The sequence below is a fragment of the Meles meles genome, chromosome 14 (assembly GCF_922984935.1).
Source record: "Meles meles chromosome 14, mMelMel3.1 paternal haplotype, whole genome shotgun sequence".
NCBI classification, from domain to species: Eukaryota; Metazoa; Chordata; class Mammalia; order Carnivora; family Mustelidae; genus Meles; species Meles meles.
Window position 1 is genome coordinate 3,968,386 of NC_060079.1, and position 22,288 is coordinate 3,990,673.

General features: G+C 36.5%; 1 protein-coding gene across 5 annotated transcripts in view; it reads right to left on the minus strand.

Annotated features, from left to right (window-relative positions):
* The window catches only part of XPO4 (exportin 4), a 125,298-nt gene that overhangs the window by 48,605 nt on the left and 54,405 nt on the right, over positions 1-22,288 (minus strand). For all 5 annotated transcript variants that reach the window (XM_045977999.1, XM_045978000.1, XM_045978003.1 and 2 more), the window contains 2 exons: positions 22,079-22,232; positions 2,883-2,995 (listed from right to left, as the gene is read on the minus strand). In XM_045977999.1, the coding sequence (XP_045833955.1) occupies positions 2,883-2,995; positions 22,079-22,232 (267 nt within the window). The remainder of the gene's footprint in view (positions 1-2,882; positions 2,996-22,078; positions 22,233-22,288) is intronic.

Below are 22,288 nucleotides of genomic sequence, written 5' to 3' on the forward strand. Positions count from 1 at the left end.
ATGTAATAAAATGAAATAAAAATAAGGATATGCCTCAGAGCCTGCATGGAATACTGTTCACACTTAATTTATGTTCTCTGAAATATGAACCATATAAAACTCATGATAAACCAATGAATTCTTGTGTAATATAGCAGATTCTTGCCCTTAAAACTGAATTCATCACCTGAATAGGGAAAGCAGAGGGATAAGGAAAAGCAAAGTCTAGCAGAACACCCAAGGAGGTGAATGGCAAAGAATGACAAGGAGTAAAGAGAATCAAGTTAGTAAGATAAATTCTATTGGAACATGCTGAATCTGAGATGTCTGTGCACCATCCAATTTAAAACACCCAGTAAGCACTTGGATTATAAGGCTCTGGAACTCTGGAGCAGCCTGTGCTGAATATAGATTTAGGAGTCATCCGTGCAGAAGTGGTGCTTGAAGTCCAGCGTGTGGAAGAGACAGCGCAAGAAACGTGTTTATAATCAGCAAAGCTGAAAACTAAGATAGAACACTAATGATTTTTTTCAGTAAGCAGAGAAAATAAGAGACTATAAATTAGGTCAAGGAGAATCAGTCAAAAAGGTAGGAGGAAAAAATAACGAGAGTGGTTTTTCTAATATCTTATGGAATAAAGAAAAATTGAGACATCTGTAAGCTTTTGAGGGGCAGAATGAAACCTAGAGTATTCCTAAATTCAGATGTGACCAATACATTTCAAGTCTTAAATTCATGCAATAGTATATTTATGTCTACCTACGCAAATCTCTAGAGAAATAAGGATATCCAATAGAAAAATGCTTTCTATTAGGTAATGCATTCACATAACTTGAAAATAAATTTAACAAAAACTGAATGAAAAAGATTACCCACTGTCATTTTTTTTTTTTTAAAGATTTTATTTACTTATTTGACAGAGAGAGAGATCACAAGTAGGCAGAAAGGCAGGCAGAGAGGGAGGGGGAAGCAGGCTCCCTGCTGAGCAGCGAGCCCGATGCGGGGCTCGATCCCAGGACCCTGAGGACCCTGAGATCATGACCTGAGCCGAAGGCAGCAGCTTAATCCACTGAGCCACCCTGGCGCCCCTTACCCACTGTCATTTTTATAACAAACTACAAATTAAAACTTTTTATAAACCTCTTAAATGAAAACAATAGGCCCAAAGCACAAAACTGTTAAAATAACACAGTAAAAAGGGTTAAACTTTCAAATTCAGAAGCTATTTGCATGTGGTGGTTCACAGCTGACAGAAGCAGCTGTCTAGTTTGTCTAGACAGCTGTTCAGATTTGGGAGAGTTGTTTCCAGTACTGCCAGCAAGTTTTTCACCTTTTCAAAAACTGCTGGAATGGGATCTTCTTTCAGTCAAATGAATAACACAAAGACTTGAACTTGGATATGTATCAAAATAATTTCTGTCAGATGTGGCAGGCAACAGAATTTGTTAATTTAGTCACAATCATCTCTTTGGTACTGATAGTGTTTTTAGTTATCATTTCTCTGATTTAAAGAATAAAATGGAAGGTAATACTTAGTCTAAACATTTCTGTTGAAAACGTTTTTATGTATAACCATGGATGAATAACTTTATTCTAGGTATTGTAAAATATATACCACAAAACTACAATATTTTAAATGGTTTGATCAGAACAGGAAGGCAGTTGTAAGGATAGTAAATAATGTTTTTCTAACAAATGGAAAGATAAGAAACCAAAATGGCTAGGGTTAAGTAAAAGGGCTTCTTTTTTCCTTCTTAATTGGTCTTTATTTGGACTTTCACCCCAGTCATTTTATCTAACTAACTTGTGTGCCTGCACTATTAACAGCAAATAGCATCCCTCCCCACTCCATATACACGTTTTTACCAGCTTTGGACTATTACAGTGGGGATCCTCATGTGCAAACATAGGAACATACTGCCTACTTCTTGATATTTAGCAAATAATAAACAGGACTATTTAAAGTTATAATTGAAATAAACTGCTATTCAAGAACACTAACTTAATCCATGACTGATAAATTAGTACATAAAAAAGTACACTACTCTACTAAAGCGGATCTCCAAGTGAGGTCCAGGAATCCTGAGACATTCCTAAGACCATGTCAGGATGTCTATAAGGGCAAAACTATTTTCATACTAATACTAACACAGTATTTGCCCTTTCCATTGTCACTTTCACACAGGTACACAGTAAAGTTTCCTCAAGGTTACTTAACCTATAATATTCCAACCAACTGGATGCAGAAGCAGATCTGAGAATCGATCTTCTATTAAGCCTAATATTAGAGTTTTGCAAAAATATAAAACAATGTCACTCTTTTCAGTAAACTGCCCCCCCCAAAATATAGCTATTTGTTCACTAGAATGTTATTTATGTTAATATGTAACGGTTTGGTGTCACTATTTTAAAGACTTTACTTTTAACTAATTTCTTCGCCCAACATGGGGCTCCAACCCACAACCCTCAGATCAAGAGATGCATGCTCCACTGACTGAGCTAGCCAGGCACACCCTCAAAAATTGTTATTTTTAAATGAATTACTAATTTTTTTTAAAGTTTTCAGTTTGAATTTTTAATACAGTAAATAGTAATAGCTATAACCTCATAAACAAAAGCTATTTCGAGTTGTCAGTAATTTTTAAGAATGTAAAGCGGTCCTGAGACCAAAATGTTTGAGAACTTCAGCTTCAGGATATTCAAGTCTTTATACTTACATAACATTTTTATACATTAGCAAGAATATTTCTATATAATTTCTATCTAAGCAGATGTATTGATTAGAAGGCTTCAGAGGAGAAAGCAATCTGTCCTGTTTTACTTAAGAAAAATACAAAACATGTACTCTTTTCAGTGGCACTCTCCCTTGGCCTTCACCACCAGAGATGAAAAGCAAGACTTACTGTGAAGAACAGCTCCATAACTCTGCTATCCAGAAGAGTCTCCCGCCAGGATTCTGTTGGCTTTAACAGCACATTTTGTGAGGATTCAAACATAGCTATATAATGTCTGCCCAGTTATCTGGTGTCAAGGTCAACAACAACAACATTCTTACTTTGTCTAAAGTATAAGTATATCCTAAATATAACAGGAGCCATCCAGAAAGAATGTAATGGAAACAGTTTAAGCCTCTTCACATATGCTACATAATTCATGAATGAAGCTAAGGAATAAAAGGCATTAAGTGCTAAAAACAAAACAAAACACGCTACAGGAATATAGGAACAGTTTCATCAGAAGTACATGCCATGTCATGCTGTAGGGATATAAAAATGTTCATAATCAGAGATCTTAACAGTAGCAACAGAAGGAAAATATGTGATGTAAAACAGATGCCAAAATATATAGATGCCAAAATATATACAAAAAAAGGAAAAATCAATTTCTAAATATTTATCCCACATTTCCCCCCAATATCTTATAACAACTAATAACAACTAAAACTACATATACAAGATGTGAGTCTCATAATAGACTATTTGGAAAAATAGTATTTTCCCCAAAGAAATATATTCACTGGGTAACAAAAAAAGAACAAGAGCAAATAAATACACATCATACTGAGGCAGAAAAACTCCCACACATTAGATTATGCAAATACCAATTCCAGATAAAGAAATAATCAGTTTATGTACAACTATACAGATATTCATTTAAAATTCTCACAGACTAAAAATCTACTTTTATGGTGTTTAAGTGTTTCAATATTAAACAAGCTTCAAACAGAATACTATCTTTGCCATACATGAAGTAATCATAATATATTTGTAAGTGTCCATGAATATAATTCACTCAATGACACTGATGTAGAAACTGTGGTTTTTAAGAAAAGAGAAAGCTGTCTGGGTATAAAGACAGTAGTTCTGCCCCTTCCATTGCTAATTAGATGTCCAGCTAAATACCTTAACTAGGCAACATTTTCATCACTCAATGAGAAATTTCAAAAATAGTTATCCAAAACTATAGCTTGCAAAAATTAGACCTGTGTTCAAATGCTGTATTTTCATTAAAGCCCAAATCATTAGAGAACATTAAAGGCTATGGCAATGCTTTGGAAATCATTTTTTAACAGATTATTACTTAACCCCCTTTTGAAATATCTAACATTTTGTCTCTGAAGAGCGAGGAGACTACGAGTTGTTTCAGAAGAGAAGTCTGCTTATTTCTGAAAAATTTCTCCAAAAATGTTCTGCAACTCCATTTGATTGATGAATAAAAGTGAAATTCAAGTCAGTGACTTAAATTTCACTTTTCTCTTCCTTTATCTGCCCCCTTGTGGAGGTGCAGAGAAAGAGTCAAAAGACACAAAACGAACAGTTAAAACGAAGTAAGCCTGGATTTTTTTTGAAGGGAAAAAAAAAAAATCAGCCCAAGAGTACTAAGGGGTTTTTTGTTTTTTGTTTTTTTTTTAATTTGACAGACAGAGATCTCAAGTAGCCAGAGAGGCAGGCAGAGAGAGAGAAGGGAAGCAGGCTCCCCGCTGAGCAGAGAGCCTGATGCACTGCTCAATCCCAGGACCTGAGCAGAAGGCAGAGGCTTAACCCACTGAGCCACCGAGGCGCCCCATTAGAGTTTTCAGTGGTTAATAGTTTTTTAAATGATTCCACTTTCTCAACAGGCGCATATTTTGATCTTATGTTGTTAACACTGTCTTCTGCATTCAGAATATACCAATTGAAAACTAGTATTTTTACATGTTGTCTAAAATGACGGCTTATTTTTTAGAGAAACAAGTGTCTGTGGATGGAATCATAGGATGTCTAGGATTTGCCTTACAATAATCTGAGGATGGAAGAGTATAGCTTAAAACAAGGACTTAGAGCTAATGAAGCTGAGTATTTTACTTTTGCACATCTTTGAAATTTTCCACAATACAAGTTTGGGGCATTAAAAAATAAGGCTTGAGCATATGAAATAAAGTACCCAAGAGTAAGGCAAAAAATTCTTTGTATTTCATAAAAAATATTCCACTTTTTTTTTTCAGCTCTATTTTCCTCAAATTTCAACTTCCCATTTATATTTATTACTTACGCTCAGTACTGTGTTGAGCAGATGCATAAAGAAAAACATGACAATCTCATTCCAATTTTTTAGGGAAGTCTGCAACATCACATTAAAATGGTAACAAACTGTTATTTTGTTGGCCATCCAGATCTAACAAAATATATGTGTATAATTTAACTAAATATCTTCAACTAGAAAAATAAGAGAATTTATTACTACCTCATATGCTTACAAAAGGTATCAATTTATTTTTAAATTAGGTGGGATATGAGACAGATTCATATAACTGTAGTAAAATGGTTCATCTCAAAGCAGACCATCTATCAATTTTCTTGTTAATATAGCCATCCAGGCAGTGAGCAAGCACAAGAGTTCTCTCTCAGAATAAGAAAGACAAATACTTCAGGGCTGGTACCTGTAAGAGAAAGCTAAAATCTAAAACCTCCAAGAACCCTACACAATTCAAGCAAAGAGGAAGAATATTGGGAGAATACTGTCAAAAGTATACTTGTGTCTTGGAAAAATGGAAAATCTCATTTCAAGGGAAGGCGATGAATCTCCTGCATCCTAACTAAGCCTGCTACTTATACTCAACAAGAGGTTGCCAACATTCTTCAGTGAGTGGACGGTGATAATGTCAAAGATTAGTTAAGTATTACAAACGGAAACAAAATCTAAACCAATATACTTGTTTTTCTTTTCTACCCTTTTTGTATTTCGAAAAAGTGTATGCTCCATAAATTCTTGTGGATATCAATGCTTTGTATTAAGAGAAAATGGAAACACCTAATTTTAGGAAAGGGCTTTTTTTCCAGATAGGAAATGAATTAATTGCAAACTTCATATTAAAAATAACCCTCAAATCTTTAATTTTTCTAAAATTACTATATTTATTTATTTGACACACAGAGAGTGAGAGAGACAAAAAGCAAGCACAAGCAGGGAGAATAGCAGGCAGGTGAGAAGCAGGCTCCCTGCTAAGCAGGGAGCCTGATGTGGGGCTGGATCCCAGGACTCTGGGATCATGACCCGAGCAGAAGGCAGCCACTTAACCAAATGAGCTACCCAGGTGCCCAAAACCTTTAATTTTTTAAAATTCTGGTTTCAGCTTCCCTGATCCTGGTCTGTTTTAAATATACTTCCCCTAGTGCCAATATGCACAGCCAAATTTCCTCTAAAACCTGACAAGCATATTTTTAAAATGTTAAATCTTTACATTTTGCTAACACCACATGGAGATCTGTGAGTTCTGTATCTGACATCTATCAGAAAATACTTTCCCCCAATTATTTTATTTTTTTTAAATGATTTTATTTATTTATTTGACACAGAGAGAGAACACAAGCAGCGGGAGCAGCAGAGGATGTGGGAGAAGCAGACTCCCCACTAAGTAGGGAGCCCGATGCAGGGCTTGATCCCAGGACCCCAGGAACATGACCTGAGCTGAAGGCAGATGCTTAACTGACTAAGTCACCCAGGCACCCTGATCCCGTAATTATCCTAAAGTTCACGTCAGTTTTTTGTTTTCCAACTCTGAACCTAGAAAGGACTTTTGTCTCTGACATGTTTGCCTTCTACTAGAAAGCTCATTTATAACACACTTTGCTCAGAGATTACTTTAATTGTTCTTTGAAGAATTAATCTGTAACAATGCAAATTTAACTACGTTCTCCTTATAAAGCAGCCCAGCACAACCACCACCATCATTTTTGCACAGTAAAAGCACACATACTCTTGTTGGTATAGTAAGATACAACCATGTAAACCATGTAACTTAATTATAAATAATATTGCTATTGAAAGGACGTGTAACCACTCCAAAAGTATTTTAACAAAAACTTCAACATTAAAGGAGACAAAAGGAATGGTGTAATAGTGAATGGAACAAATTTATAAGAACAAAGTTATTCTGACAAGAAATACATGTTTTAGTTAGCAGACTGTGCTGTGAAACTGCTAAAGTGGTTGCCTTCCTAAGAGGCTATGGCAGGGGTGGGGGGCCCCTGGGAGGCTCAATCAGTTAATAAGTGTCTGCCTTCAGCTCAGGTCATAGTTCCAGAGTCCTGGGATACAGCCCCAAATTGGGCTTCCTGCTCAGCAGGGAGTCTGCTTCTCCCTATCTCCTCTGCTTTTGTTTTCTCTTTTTCTCTCTCTCTCTCTCAAATAAATAAATAAATAAACAAACAAACAAAATCTTCAAAAAAGAAAGGAAAAACCTATGCCGGTTCTTCTGTATTACCTGAAATATTGTTACTATGAATGTACAAGTATTACTTTCCAATTAAAAAAAAAAAAAACAGTGAGAAGCATATCACAATGTGAATAGAACAGTCATACATAGATCTGGACCATAACCCTACATTCAAAATGTAAAAAATTAGGACAATTCAATTTTTGATTTGGTATTGCCAATTGACTGTTTCTGTATGTTTGTATAAGACACCCCAAAATATCATTTCTCTCCCAGATAATTCAAAGTGTAGATTACTTTAAAAACAAAGCAAAAAGACCACCTCTAAAATTCAGAAATCAAGCATTTCTACTTTTTTAAAGATTTTATTTATTTATTTGAGAGAGAGAGGAGGAAGAACAGAGGGGAAAGAAGATGGGCACGCTGACTCCGTGATGAGCAGAGCCTGATGCAAGGTTTGCTCCCACGACCACAAGATCATGACCTGAGCTAAAACCAAGAGTTGGACGCTTAACCGCCTGGGCCATCCAGGTGCTTCTAGCACTTCTGTTCTTAAGACAACATTTAAAAAATGATTTAAAGTTTTTATTTAGGTGGGAGGGATGGGGTGGCTGGGTGATGGGACACTGGGGAGGGTATATGCTACGGTGAGTGCTGTTAACTGTGTAAGACTGATGAATCACAGACCAGTACCCCAAAACAGATATATGTTAATAAAAAAAAATTTTTAAGTGAAAAAAAAAAGTTCTCATTTATACTACTACATTAACATGCCATAATATCTACACATTATACTGCTTTATCTTTTTTATCCAAATGTATTATCAATGAAAGAGAAGTCTAACAATGAAGTGATTATTTACTGATTAATCATTTATTATACACCTATCAGGCTTTAGGAGACCTACAAGTTACAACTGGTTGATACTAGTTAAATTGCCTGCATTTACCAAAAGCTGAATCAGATTTTCTTGGCCTCTGGGTTTTTTTTGTTTTTTGGGTTTTTTTTTTGTTGTTTTTAAAGATTTATTTATTTGACAGAGAGAGATCACGAGTAAGCAGAGAGGCAGGCAGAGAGAGAGGAGGAAGCAGGCTCCCCGCTGAGCAGAGAGCCCGATGTAGGGCTCGATCCCAGGACCCTGAGATCATGACCTGAGCTGAAGGCAGAGGCTTAACCCACTGAGCCACCCAGGTGCCCCTTGTTTTTTGTTTTTTTAAAGATTTTATTTATTTGACAGAGATCACAAGTAGGCAGAGAGGCAGGCAAAGGTGCGGGGGTGGGGGGGGGAAGCAGGCTCCCTGCCAAGCAGAGAGCCCAATGCAGGGCTCGATCCAGCACCCTGGGATCATGACCTGAGCCGAAGGCAGAGGCTTTAACCCAATGAGCCACCCAGGCACCCCTTGGCCTCTGGGTTTAAACATTTATCTATAATAAATACTACACTCAAGGAATTTATATTTTGTATCAGAAAATTCATCTGGGGGCGCCTGGGTGGCTCAGTGGGTTAAAGCCTCTGCCTTTCGCTCAGGTCATGATCCCAGGGTCCTGGGATCAAGCCCCGCATCGGGCTCTCTGCTTGGCAGGTAGCCTGCTTCCTCCTTTCTGTCTCTCTGCCTGCCTCTCTCCCTACTTGTGATCTCTATCTTTCAAATAAATAAATAAAATCTAAAAAAAAAAAAAAGAAAGAAAGAAAATTCATCTGTACCCAAATGAACAAAAATTCAGTAAAACAGCCATCCAGAGCTTTGTCTTTTAATAATCCTGTCTTTTTAAAAATCTGTCATCCCCATCTAATCTTACTTTTACCTTCCCATATTTTCACCAAATTCAAAAAATATAAGTGGCAGTACAATATTTCTGTCACTGTATCAAATACAAGCCCACTCCCTTCTTAGCAAGGGTTCCAGCAAGGGTTCAAATTCTTTGATGCAAAAACCCAAGCAGTCTTCTAAGTGCAACACTATCTTAATCCTCTGGAAAATCAGCTGCAACTAGACATAAATTCAATTGTACCTCAGAACAGTGAATAATTAACTCCATTATCTACTGTCTGTTTCACAATGATCCTATCTAGCTCTAAAATTCTCTGTTTAGGAAAGCTCAGCAACATCTAAAAACTCTATATAAATGTACCACCTGCCCTATTTTATAACTGCATGACCAGAGAGAAACACACTAGGACAGAACTGAATGCACCCTGCTACTGATTGTCATTGGATAAATCCTACTAAGTCTTCCGTCCTTAAGGTCTGAAACAGCAAGCAGTATTATCAGTAAGTACGTATGTCTTAATATGAGGGGAGAAAATTCATCCTCAGAAATACACTGGCCCTTACAAATGCAAATGAGTACTTGTTCACCTTACCTTTAGTAAGGGTATCATTTCATGGTAATAACTGACAGTAAAAAGAAAATGAGTTACACAGTAACTACAAATCATCCTCAAACAAACACAGAGAGTTTGAAAATTACCATAGTTTATACTTATACTTTATGATATGGGAAGATAATACAGCAACAGTGAACGTTTTACAAAAGTAATAAAAACTTAAATTTCTCCATCATCCCATATTCTTAAACTACTTCATTAGTAAAACCAAGTTTCAGAGGCAAAGGGAAAGCCAAGTTTTTCTTCTTAAACATTTAATCTCTGTCACTATGAATTTTTCTAACAATAAAAACTGTTATTTCTCTTTCTGGCACAACACAGAACCAATGAGCCCAGTCTCACAGATAGCATTTAGTCCAAGTAACCAAAAGTCCTCTGAAATAAAGGAGAACTGACCTCACCTGAATGTTTTCCCAAGCCTTGCCTACAAATAGTAACAGTGGGTTTACTGGAAATCCTAATTTAGGTGAAGGCTTCTATATCTCATTACTATTTTATGATCCAGTTAGCTTTCCCCAAGAGACTGAGTAGAAATTTTTTTTTTTACTAAAACCAAATCAGATCCACAAAAATAGAATATCAATAAAATGCACTGTAATCAAACTAAAAAAAGAAGTATTATTAAAGTCAACATACCAAACATACCTGCCAAACATTCTTATTACAAAATGATACTGTCATTTATGATTAGCATTGCCAAAACCCTTAAGCATTTATGGACACCAGGTGAACTCCCGGCTAAATAATCTTAGCAGCATGAACAAACATCCAAGAACTAAAATAGTATTTTGGAATCAAACCATCTTATCTCACTAATTAAATGATATATATTTGTTAAGCATCTATTACTATATGCTAGACTGTGCAAGGTGCTAAAACAACATATTGAACAAACACATGACCCATGCTTTCATGAACTTCCAAATGAGTCGGTAAGTGGATCTATTCAAATGAGCTACAAATGAAAATTTACAAATGAGAAGTGAACAAAGTGGGAGAAAATCACATATAACACACATATGAGAAAGCATAGCAAAAGAAACCTGATCTAGGGTACCCTCTCAGGCACAATCAGGTGGTGATTAGGCAAGGGGAGAAGGTGTCCAGGCAGAGAAAAGTCCATGTGAAGAGTGCCAAGGCAGAAGGAAACAGCCTGTGAGAGCAGCTCTAAACAAAATAGCACAAGAAAGTTTTGAGGAAGAGGCAGAGATCAGACCATGCAGGATCACAGAGGCCTTTTTTTTTTTTTTTTTAAGATTTTTATTTATTTATTTGACAGAGAGAGAGATCACGAGCAGGCAGAAAGACAGGCAAAGAGAGAGGGGAAGCAGGCTCCCCACTGAGCAGAGAACCGGATGTGGGACTCGATCCCAAGACCCTGAGATCACGCCCTGAGCCAAAGGCAGAGGCTTAACCCACTGAGCCACCCAGGCATCCCACAGAGGCCATTTTTAAACTGGGATGATGAAATGACCAGAGGATCATGAAACCAGGGACACTTTCTTTAGAGAGCAGTGATCTGACGCAGAATGAAAGCAGTTAGATTTCATCTCAGTCTCCTTCAACAAGGTGAGACTGGGGCACATTCAGTAAGTAAGTAGCGCACTGCGCCGAGGAGTGATTCTAACATCTACCAAATCCCAGGAGCTGTCTGTATATGTTGCTCCACCTAGGTCTGAGGTGGAGGATACTTTTATGAATTACTTTCTACACATATAAAACCTACATATAGTAAGTCCTTAATAAAGATAATGGTTTGCAAATGACATCACGTATACAAAAAAATTTTAATGCACTAAAAATACTATTTATGTCAGTAAATTCAGTAACATTACATGGCAAATTCAGCAACATTACATGGTATAAGATTAACATTAAAAATGTATTTCCAGGGAACCTGGATGGCTCAGTCGGTTAAGCAACTGCCTTTGGCTCAGGTCATGATCCTGGAGTCCTGGGATCAAGTCCCACATTGGGCTCCCTGCTTGGTGGGAGTCTGCTTCTCCTTCTGACCCTCCCCCTCTCATGCTTTCTCTCTCTCTCTCTCATTCTCTCTCAAATAAAAAAATCTTTAAAAAATGTATTTCTAGATACTAGCAATGAATATGAAAATAATTTTAAAATCAACTCCATTTACAACTGAATTGAAAAGAATAAAACATCAGGAACAAATTTAACAAGAGAATTCCAAACCTTCTACTCTGAAAACTATAAAACATTGTGGGAAGAAATTAAAGATCTAAATAAATGGAAGGATATCCCATGTTCATGGATCAGAAAATTTAACACTACTAAACCTGGCAATACTCCCCAAACTAATCTATAGATTCGACACAATATCTATCAAAATCCCAGCTGCCTTTTCTGCAGAAATTGATAAGCTAATTCTATTTTTCATATGTAAACACAAGGGATACAGAGAAGACAAAATAATCTTCAAAAAAAAAAAGAACAAAGTTGAAAGACACACACTTCCTGATTTCAAAACTTACTACAAAGCTACAATAATAATCAAGACAGCCTGGCACTGGCAAAGGAACAGACATAGAAACCAATGGAATAGAATTGAGAAGTCAAAATCACTGTCACATTTACAGTTGGGTAACTTTAAACAGAATGGGGGGTAGTGGAGACAAGACAATTCAATTGGAAAATATCTTTTTCAACAAATGTCCTAGGAACAACAGGATATTCAACATGTAAAAAATGAAATTGGCTCTCCACCTTATACCAAATACAAAAACTAACTTAAAATGATAATAGACCTAATATATGACCAACCTAACCATATGGGCTAAAAAACCTAAAACTCAGAATAAAATATAAAATTAAATCTTTGTGGCCTTAAGAACAAGAACAAAGTGACAGTACTGACGCTAACTTACTATGATTCCACAATAATCCAGACAGGGTGGTACTGGAGAAAAAAATGGACAAATTAGATCAAAGAAACAAAATAAAAGAGATCAGAAAGAGACCTACATAAATGCAGTCCAATAATCTTTGATTAAGGAGCAAAGGTAATACAACAGAGTAAAGACAATCTTTCCAAAAATAGTGCCTAAACAACTGTACATCCAATGCAAAAAAAAAAAAATCTAGACACAGACTTTATACCCCTAACAAAAATTAACTCAAAATGACCACAGATCTAAATGTAAAGCAAAAAACTAAAATTCCTAGAATACAGAAGAACATCTAGATGTTCTAGATGTTCTAGACGACAGATTCGACAATGATTTTTCAGATGTAATACCAAAGCCATGACCCATGATGGAATGAAACGGTAAGCTGAATTTCATTAAAATTAAAAAAAAAAAACTTCTGCTCTGTGAAGGACAATATTAACAAAATAAGACAAACACCAGTAGAATGAATTTGCAAAAGATGTTTCTGGTAAAAGACTATTATCCAAAATATACAAAGAACTCTTAAATTTCCACAATAAGAAAACAAAACAACCCAGGTAAAAAATGGGCCAAAGACCTTAACAGATACCTCACCAAAGATACACAGATGGCAGTAAGCACATGAAAAGATGCTCTACACCGTATGTCATCAAGGAAATGCAAACCAAAACAATAAGATACCTCTACACACGTACTAGATCGGCCAAAATCTGAACACTGACAACACCAAATGCTAATAAGAATGTGGAGCTGAAAGAACACGCATTCACTGCTAGTGGGAATGCAAAATGCAGCCATTTTGGAGGACAGTTTGGAAGTTTCTTAAAAAACTAAACCTACTCTTACCATGTGATCCAGCAATTATACTCCTGGGTATTTACCTAAAGGAGCTGGATTTGTGTCAACACAAAAACTTGCACACAGCTGTATAATATAACTGTTAGAACTTAGAAGTAACAAGATATCCTTTGGTAGGTGAATGGATAAGTAAACCGTCATCCAGACAACACAATATTATTTAGTAATAAAGAAATAAGCTATCAAGCAATGAAGAGACATGGAATCTTCAATGCGTATTACTAAGTGAAAGTCAATCTGAAAAGGTCACATACTATACGATTCCAATTACATGACATTCTAGAAAAGGAGAAACTACTGAGACGGTAAGACAATCAGTGGCTGACAAGGGTTTAGGGAGAGATAGGGATGAGCAGTTGGAAAAAAAAGGACTGGTGGATACACGTTATTACACATTAGTCAAAATCCACAGAACACCAAGAGTGAACTCTAATGTAAACCGTGGACTTCGAGTCATAATGATGTGTTACTTGTAGGTTCATCAATAATAACAAATACACAACTCTGAAGGGGATATTGATAATGGGAGACTATGCATGTGTGGGGAAAGGGAGGATACAGGAAATTTCTGTACCTTTTGCTCAACAGTCCTATGAATCTAAAATTGCTCTAAAAAAGTCTGTTTTAAAAAAAATCTTTCTGACCTTGGGTCATGCAAAACAATCTTATAAATATATCAGAAGCACAAAAAAACAAAAGAAAAAAATTAAAAATTTCTATGTTTCATAGGCCATTATCAGTAAAGTGAAAAGACAACTCAGATAATGGCAGAAAATATTTGAAAATCATTTATCTGACAAGGGATTTGTTTTATATATTTATAATAGATACATGACTCTTACAACCCCAAAATTTTAAAAAGACAACTCAATTTAATAATGGACAAGGGAGGGGTACCTGGGTAGCTAAGTCAGTTCAGCCTCTGTCCTCCACTCGGGTCCTGGGATCAAGCCCTATGTCGGGCTCCTTGCTCAGAGGGAGTCTGCTTCTCCCTCTCCTTCTGACCCTTTCCCCCACCCCACTTGTGCTCTTTCACGCGCTCTCTCTCTCACATAGATGAAATGTTTTTTTAAAAAAATTAAAATAATAAATAACAAATAAATAAAAATGGACAAGGGACCTCCACAGTCATTTCTCTAAAGAAGATACAAAAATGGTCAGTAACCACATTAAATGATGCTCAATAGCATTTACCATTAGGGTAAGGCAAATCTAAGTCACAGGGAGATACCACTTTGTATGAAACAGGATGGTTTATAAACAACAACAAGAAAAACCAGGTAAGTGTTGGTGAGAATGCAAACAAAATGGGATACTTGTATACTACAATGTTAATCAAAAATACTGTGGGTACTGTGGAAAACAGTCTGACAGTTCTTCAAAATTTTAAATATATAGTTACCATATTGACTCAGCAATCCATTCCTACAGATACACCCAAGAAAAATGGGAACACAAATCCGCAAGTACGGAAAAACTTGTACAAAGATGTTCACAGCAGCATTATTCTATACTGAAAATTGGTTTTTAAAAAATGGAAAGAACCGATGTGCCCGGGTGGCTAAGCTGGTTAAGCATCTACCTTCGGCTTGGGTCATGATCCTGGGGCCCTGAGATCAAGCCCCCACATCAGGCTCCCAGCTCAGCAGGGAGTCTGCCTCTCCCTCCTTTCCCCCTGCTCATGCTCTCTCTCTCTCATTATCTCTATCAAATGAAAAAAATGAAATCTTAAATAAATAAATAATAAAATAAATGGAAAGAACTCAAATGACATATAAGAACTACCAAGTTTGTAAGTTCAACTACTAAGTATTTTTCAAAATATTATAGTATAGGCTAATATGTAATTCAGGAGAATCAATTATAACTTAGGACTGAGGGACAACTCTCAACCTTCCCTTCCAACACCCTGAAGTCAGAAATTCTTGCTGATTCCTCCCAGATAGGTTCCTTGTAAAGCAGAAATACCCCTGGAAGGATAATACATAAACTACTTCACACACTGATTAATAACTTTACAGACTGACCTTTCTTTCTTTTTTTTTTTAAGAGTTTATTTATTTATTTATTTATTTGGCAGACAGATCACAAGTAGGCTGAGAGGCAAGGCAGAGAGTGAGAGGGAGGCAGGCTCCCTGCTGAGCAGAGAGCCTGATTCGGGCCTCGATCCCAGGACCCTGAGATCATGACCTGAAAGGAAGACAGAGGCTTTAACCCACTGAGCCACCCAGGTGTGCCAGAATGACCTTTCTTTTACAGTGAAAACATCAGGTATAAACAGAAAATAGTTTGAGGGAAAAAAAAAAAAAAAGAAAGAGAAAAAAGGACCGAAGAACAAACTTGACAATGGCTTATACGTTTTTTTCAGACACACACACACTTAAAAATTTCATCATATGCTGATTTCTACCACATTTACTCCTCTACTTTTGAGCAAACCTGGACAAAGCTGAGCAAACCAGCATTTAATAGCTAAGAATTTCGGATCATGATGGTAGGCATGCCATATATCCTCCACCTTATTATCTGCCTCACTACCTCAACTGCAGGTTGGGCTATCTAAACATCCCTATCATTGGCCTCGATAGCACTCCGACATGGTATCTTCTTGCTTCAATTCTTATTTCTTCCCTTTGGGCAATAAACAGGTTCATCTCTCCAAAGCATCAAGTACAAAACAAAACCAAACCTTCAACTGTCTCAAATTGTCACTCCATTTCTCACACTTCATGGTCCTAGAAATATCTACACTTTCTTTTTTTTTTTTTTTAAAGATTTTAAAAATTTATTTGAAAGACAGAGATCACAAGTAGGCAGAGAGGCAGGTGGCAGGGGGGGTGGGGAGGGGGAGAGCAGGCTCCCCGATGAGCAGAGAGCCTGATGCAGGACTCAATCCCAGGACCCTGAGATCATGACCTGAGCTGAAGGCAGAGGCTTTAACCCACTGAGCCACCCAGGCGCCCAATACCTACACTTTCTACCTCAATTACCAATCACTAGTCACATCACTGAAATGGCTTTTGGGCAATAGTCCACCCGCCTGGTACTCAAATAAACAGATCTCCTCATGACTACCTGTGCCCTGACACCCAATCAACATCTTCCTTATCAATAACAGAGCATGTCTACAACCTTTATTTTTTGAAACACTAATCTATCTTTGCTTCCCAGACTCCCTCGCCTAGCTTGTCTGAACTGCCCTGCTCAATCTCTTTTGCTTCTTCCTGTTTCTTACTATTGCCATGGTACCCAAAGATTCTACCATTGATCTCTGCTTCTCTCTGAATGATCGTTCTCATTCCCTTTAATGGTCCCGTAAAAGGAGTATCTCCCAAAACTTTATCTTTATCATTAATCTCCCTCTATAACATTCTACAACAGTAGGCAGTCAACCTGTATGGCAAGATTTCTACCCTTGGCGTGACTGGTATTTTAAAGCCTTGAGACTTAATTCATGTACTATATAATTTACTCACTGATGGTACAACTCAATGGTTTTTAGTATATTCAGAGTTATGCAACCATCACCATGATATAATTTTAGAACATTCTCATCACCCAGAAAGAAGCCCCATCCACTTAAGCCACCACCTCCTGTTTCCTTCAAACTGTCCCAGCCCTAGGTAACCACTAATTTTCGTTTCCATAGGTCTGCCTACTCTGGAATTGCACATGTGGTTTTTTGTGAATGACTTCCTTCATTTAAGATGTATGATGTTTCCAAGCTGTATCCACACTGCTGCATGTATCAGTATCGGCATTCCTTTTTTGTTGTTAAATAGTAGTCTATAATGTGGGTAAGCCACATGTATCCATTCATCAGTTGATGGTGACTTGGGTCATTTCTACTTTTTGCCTATTATAAATTATACTGCTAAGTACATTCACATAAAAGTTTTGTGTGGATCACTACTGATCACATTTTGAGCACAATAACTGTTTCTTGTGGGAGCTGTCCTGTGCATTGCAGATGTCTAGCAGTAACCCTGGTCTCTACCCACCAGTTGCCAGTAACACTCTCCTAGAAGTGATGACCAAATATATCTCCAGGCATTGCCAAATGTCCCAAGTGTATCACCCCAATTAAGAGCCACTGCTATACTGTTATGATTTCTTCAGTAGAACTCTATGTATGTACATTAATCTTGACCTAAGATCACTGTAAAATAAATTATTATATACTCTTAAATATGAATAAATATTTAAATATTCAATTAGTGTATTCTTTTCATTGATACCTCTCTGAATATCCTAGCTCCACTGCTGAGTTAGCCTCAAGTGGCTTTCAAGATAACATTTTTATAGTCATAATTTATGTACTTCTCTGTAAGAAATTTCCAAAAGCTTCAGCAGTCAACTATACAAAATTTCCTTCCAGGCAATCTAATACATATTTTGGTCTACAATTATTTCCTTTATCAACAAATATCTATGTAAATACAAATTTGGAGGTTGAGCATGCATATTTAACCTTACAGATTCATATGACTAATTTCTCCTATCAATCCTTTTGGCATTCCAAATTAAAAATTCAGGGCAATTAAGTTACATATTAATAGATACAGTAATCACTCACCACCATGACATATCTCAGGTACTTCCTACTCCCCCAGACTCTTCTATCTTTCTAATCAATGGTCAATTATCTGTTGGGATAACTGGATATCCACATGCAAAAGAATTAAGCCTGATCACTTTCTCACATCATACATAAAACTTAATTCAAAACAGATCAAAGTCTTCAATATGAAGAGTCTGTATGTAAGAAGGCAGTCTTAGAAGAAGACACAGGTATAAATCTTCATGACCTTGGATTGGGCTAAGAGACATGACAATAAAAGAAAAAATAAATAAACTGGACATCATCAAAATTCAAAACCTCTGTTTCAAAGCGTATCGTAAAAAGTAAAATACGGCTTGGAGAAATGGAGGAGATATTTGAACATCATGTATCTGTTAAGGGACCTGTATCCAGAATATATAAAGAACTATTACAATTCAAATTTAAACATACAAATAAACCAATTAAAAAATAGACAAGGATTTCAATAGGCATTTTTTCCAAAGCAGATACACAAACAGCCCAAAATCACATAAAAAGATGTTTCATACATTACCCATCAGGGTAATGCAAATCAAAATCACAATGAAATACCACTTCATATGAAACAGGATGGCTATAAACAGACAAATAACAAGTGTTGACCAGGATGTGGAGAAATTGGAAACCTCATATAATGTCAGTGGGAATGTAAAATGGTACAGCTACTTTAGCAAACAGCTTGGCAACTCCTCAAAAGATTAAACAGAGGGGCGCCTCGGTGGCTCAATGGGTTAAGCCTCTGCCTTCAGCTCAGGTCACGATCTCAGGGTCCTGGGATCGAGCTACGCATCGGGCTCTCTGCTCAACGGGGAGCCTGCTTCCCCCTCTCTCTTTCTGCCTGCCTCTCTGCCTACTTGTGATCTGTTTGTTAAATAAAGAAATAAAATCTTAAAAAAAAAAAAAAAGATTAAACACAGTTTCCATATGATCCAGCAATTCTACCCTCCAGGTATATCCCAGAGAAATGAAAATATAAGTGCAAACATGAACTTATAATGAATGTTCATAGCAGCAGCATTATTCATAATAACCAAAAAGCTGAAACAACCCAACTAGCAATCAACTGATCCGTGAATACATAGAAATGCGGTATATTCTTACAACAGAAAATTATGCTTATGTAGAGACAGAAAGAAATAAAAAGAAAAATAAAGGAACAAATGTTCTCAACTGGTGAATCTTGGTATTAGGACACATGGCCAATTCTTTGAATTATTCTTGTAGTATCTCTGTATGTTTAGAATTACATCAAAATAAAAAGACGCAGAAGAGAAAAGCACATTACAAAAAATTATGAATAGAGACTGATATTGGCAATTTAACATAGCCTCATTTAACATGATACCTATCATTCTATCTAAATGATAGAATATATTTGATACGAAATACAATACATACTTTACAAGGTCTACTAGCTATTCTTCTACCTTAAAAGATAAAATCAGTTTTTAAAAAGCCAACCACCTTATATTAACTAAGTTAAATTTGATCTGTAGGTCCTCTTCAAGGTACAAAGCTAAATAATTATCCAGGTCCCTTCCCAATGATTAAATAGATTACCAAGGAAATGCCAAAATTAGAAATTATATCAGAATTGGGTTCCTTGAAACTGATCCCTTAATTAGCTGAAAGTGCAGCTTAGTTTAACTCCATTGCCGTGTCTTTCTCCTACATTTAAAGCTAATCCACTTACAGGAAGGGATACTGGACTAGAGTTCAACTGGACTAGAGTGGCCAACAAATGGCTACTATGCAAACATTTCTTTTTTTTTTAAAGATTTTATTTATTTATTTGACAGAGAGAGAGATCATAAGTAGGCAGAGAGGCAGGCAGAGAGAGAGGAGGAAGCAGGCTCCCCGCGGAGCAGAGAGCCCGACGCGGGGCTCGATCCCAGGACCCTGAGATCATGACCCGAGCCGAAGGCAGCGGCTTAATCCACTGAGCCACCCAGGCGCCCCTATGCAAACATTTCTGATCAGATATGAATTTGTCTGTAAGTCATGAAGTAGAATATCTGAAGGTCAAGATCAAGACCTATTTTTCTTTAAACAAGGAATTATTTCCTTTGGGAACACTGTAGTTGTGCTTATTATTTTCAGATGACAGGTTTTCCAAAGCTTTATCTAAATACTTTATGAAAATATTTTATGTGTGCATCTTTAGACAAACTTTGTTTCCAAACTCCCACAGCACTGTTTCCCTTTACAAAACAGTCACTCTTCAGCCAACTACTTTTCCCCCTAAAACAGAGATTTTAAAATTGGCTCCAATATATGCAGTGTAACTTTTTTTGATTTTTCCCTACATATATAATTAATGTTTTGATAGCTCCATATGGCCTGCTACTTTTTAAATCTGTCTCAAAGCTTTTCAACATCTTTCTTTCTACTAACAAAAACTGGAGCAAAAATTATATTGCAACACTCATAGGGAAAATTTTTAAAAAGCAAACCCAAGAAACCAAACCTGTATCCAGGTTTTAACAACCAAAAAGAATATACTGAAGATATAAAATTAATAATGAGTAGAAAGATGATTAGAGAACACAGATAAAAGCAGAAAGTGAGGGGCGCCTGGGTGGCTCAGTGGGTTAAAGCCTCTGCCTTCAGCTCAGGTCATGATCCTAGGGTCCTGGGATCCAGCCCCGCATCGGGCTCTCTGCTCAGTGCGGAGCCTGCTTCCTCCTCTCTCTCTCTGCCTGCCTCTGTCTACTTGTGATCTCTGTCTGTTAAATAAATAAATAAAATCTTTAAAAAAAGAAAAGCAGAAAGTGATTAACATCCCGTAAGCTCTGCCCCACAGAACAGCCTTGAGGAAAGCATGTCTGCCTTGAGGAAAGAAAACTGGAGAACTCAAGGTCTGAGTCAGAGACTCAATACCCTATACAGCATTCCACAGTTTTCTACAGAAGTGTATTAACTTGAAAATAGAAGATAAAGTTGTACCTAACCTCACTCAGCCCCTTTAAAATCCCACAATTTTACCAGCCAAAAATAGTAGGTAATTTCTAGTATATGAATGTAGCAACTATTGGTTCTGTTGGAATAAAGATGAGTCTCATCTTAAATTTCTGATATGGCTGAATATGTATTTCCTATATGCTTGTCATCTTTTTCTTCTTAATAGATTCCCTAACCCCCAAGCTCAGCCCCCCAAGAAAAGACTGATTAAAGACATGCAGAAGTTAAATTAAATTTCTTATATATTAGGTCAAGAAAAAGGAGCATAACACAGATAGTTGATGAGCTTCTTCATTTAAGTAAACTATTAAAAGCTCAATAAATAGCAGCTAACTCCTGAGTGTTTTAAGTGTATTGCTACATTAAATTCAGTCAACAATCCATATCCCCATTTAATATCTGGAAAAACCGAGTCTTGGTGATGTTAAGTAATTTGCTTAACATCAACTAAGAACTGAACCTAGATTTGTCTGATTCAATTATGATAAAGATGAAGAGACACCAGCTATTACTGCTTTCAATCTATCAACAGGAGGCAAATGTTCTAGAAAGCAAATCATAAACCTTAAACTAAGAAATACAAAATTTTCAACTTCAATAACTGATTTTTTAAAAAGCACACAAATGTACCTACAACATAACCCATTTAAACTTATTTTGTGTTATTCATAACTATCTAGAAATAAGTTTAATATTTTTACACTAAAAAAGGTCTTCACAGAAGAAACATACCACTACCTTAATATTTACATCTGCATCCATAAAGATCAAATTAGAGAATGCCAAATAATCTTAAGGAAAGTCAGGCAAAAAAAATCCAATGTAATCACATGTTAGATGGAGGAAATGATTCAGTTTCTTGACAAAAATTTGCTTCCCACCTTCTTCTTTTTCCTTCCTAAGGAACACTGCTATTCCTTAGTTGGCAATAACCCCCTTATCCACTAAATGCTTCCATTTATTTGACTCTCTTCTACAAAGTTATAAATGAAATTTTAAAACCTGTAAGTAGTCCACTGCATTGTATATTGGAAAATGGAAAAAAAATTAATTCCATTTCTAAAAAAGCTCACTTTTTTCAACTACATGCTTTACAAACCTGCAGAGATGAAATGCCTTTAGCCAAAATTAAGTCATCTATGAAAATTACCACAAATAAACTCTTCAGTTGGGAAAAGGATATAATTTGGAGGAAGAAAGTTCCAGCTCAAGACTTGATTGGCGAGTGCAAGGTAACGCTGAAATACCGAAGACATCTGAGCATTGAGGTTTTCCCGCCTGCTGAACTCCTGAAGAACTTCAACCGTTAACATGAAGATCTGACGAAGGTCTTCTTCCTATAATAAATAAATCACACATATTTTTCAATCAAAAGCTTATTCAAAATGTATAC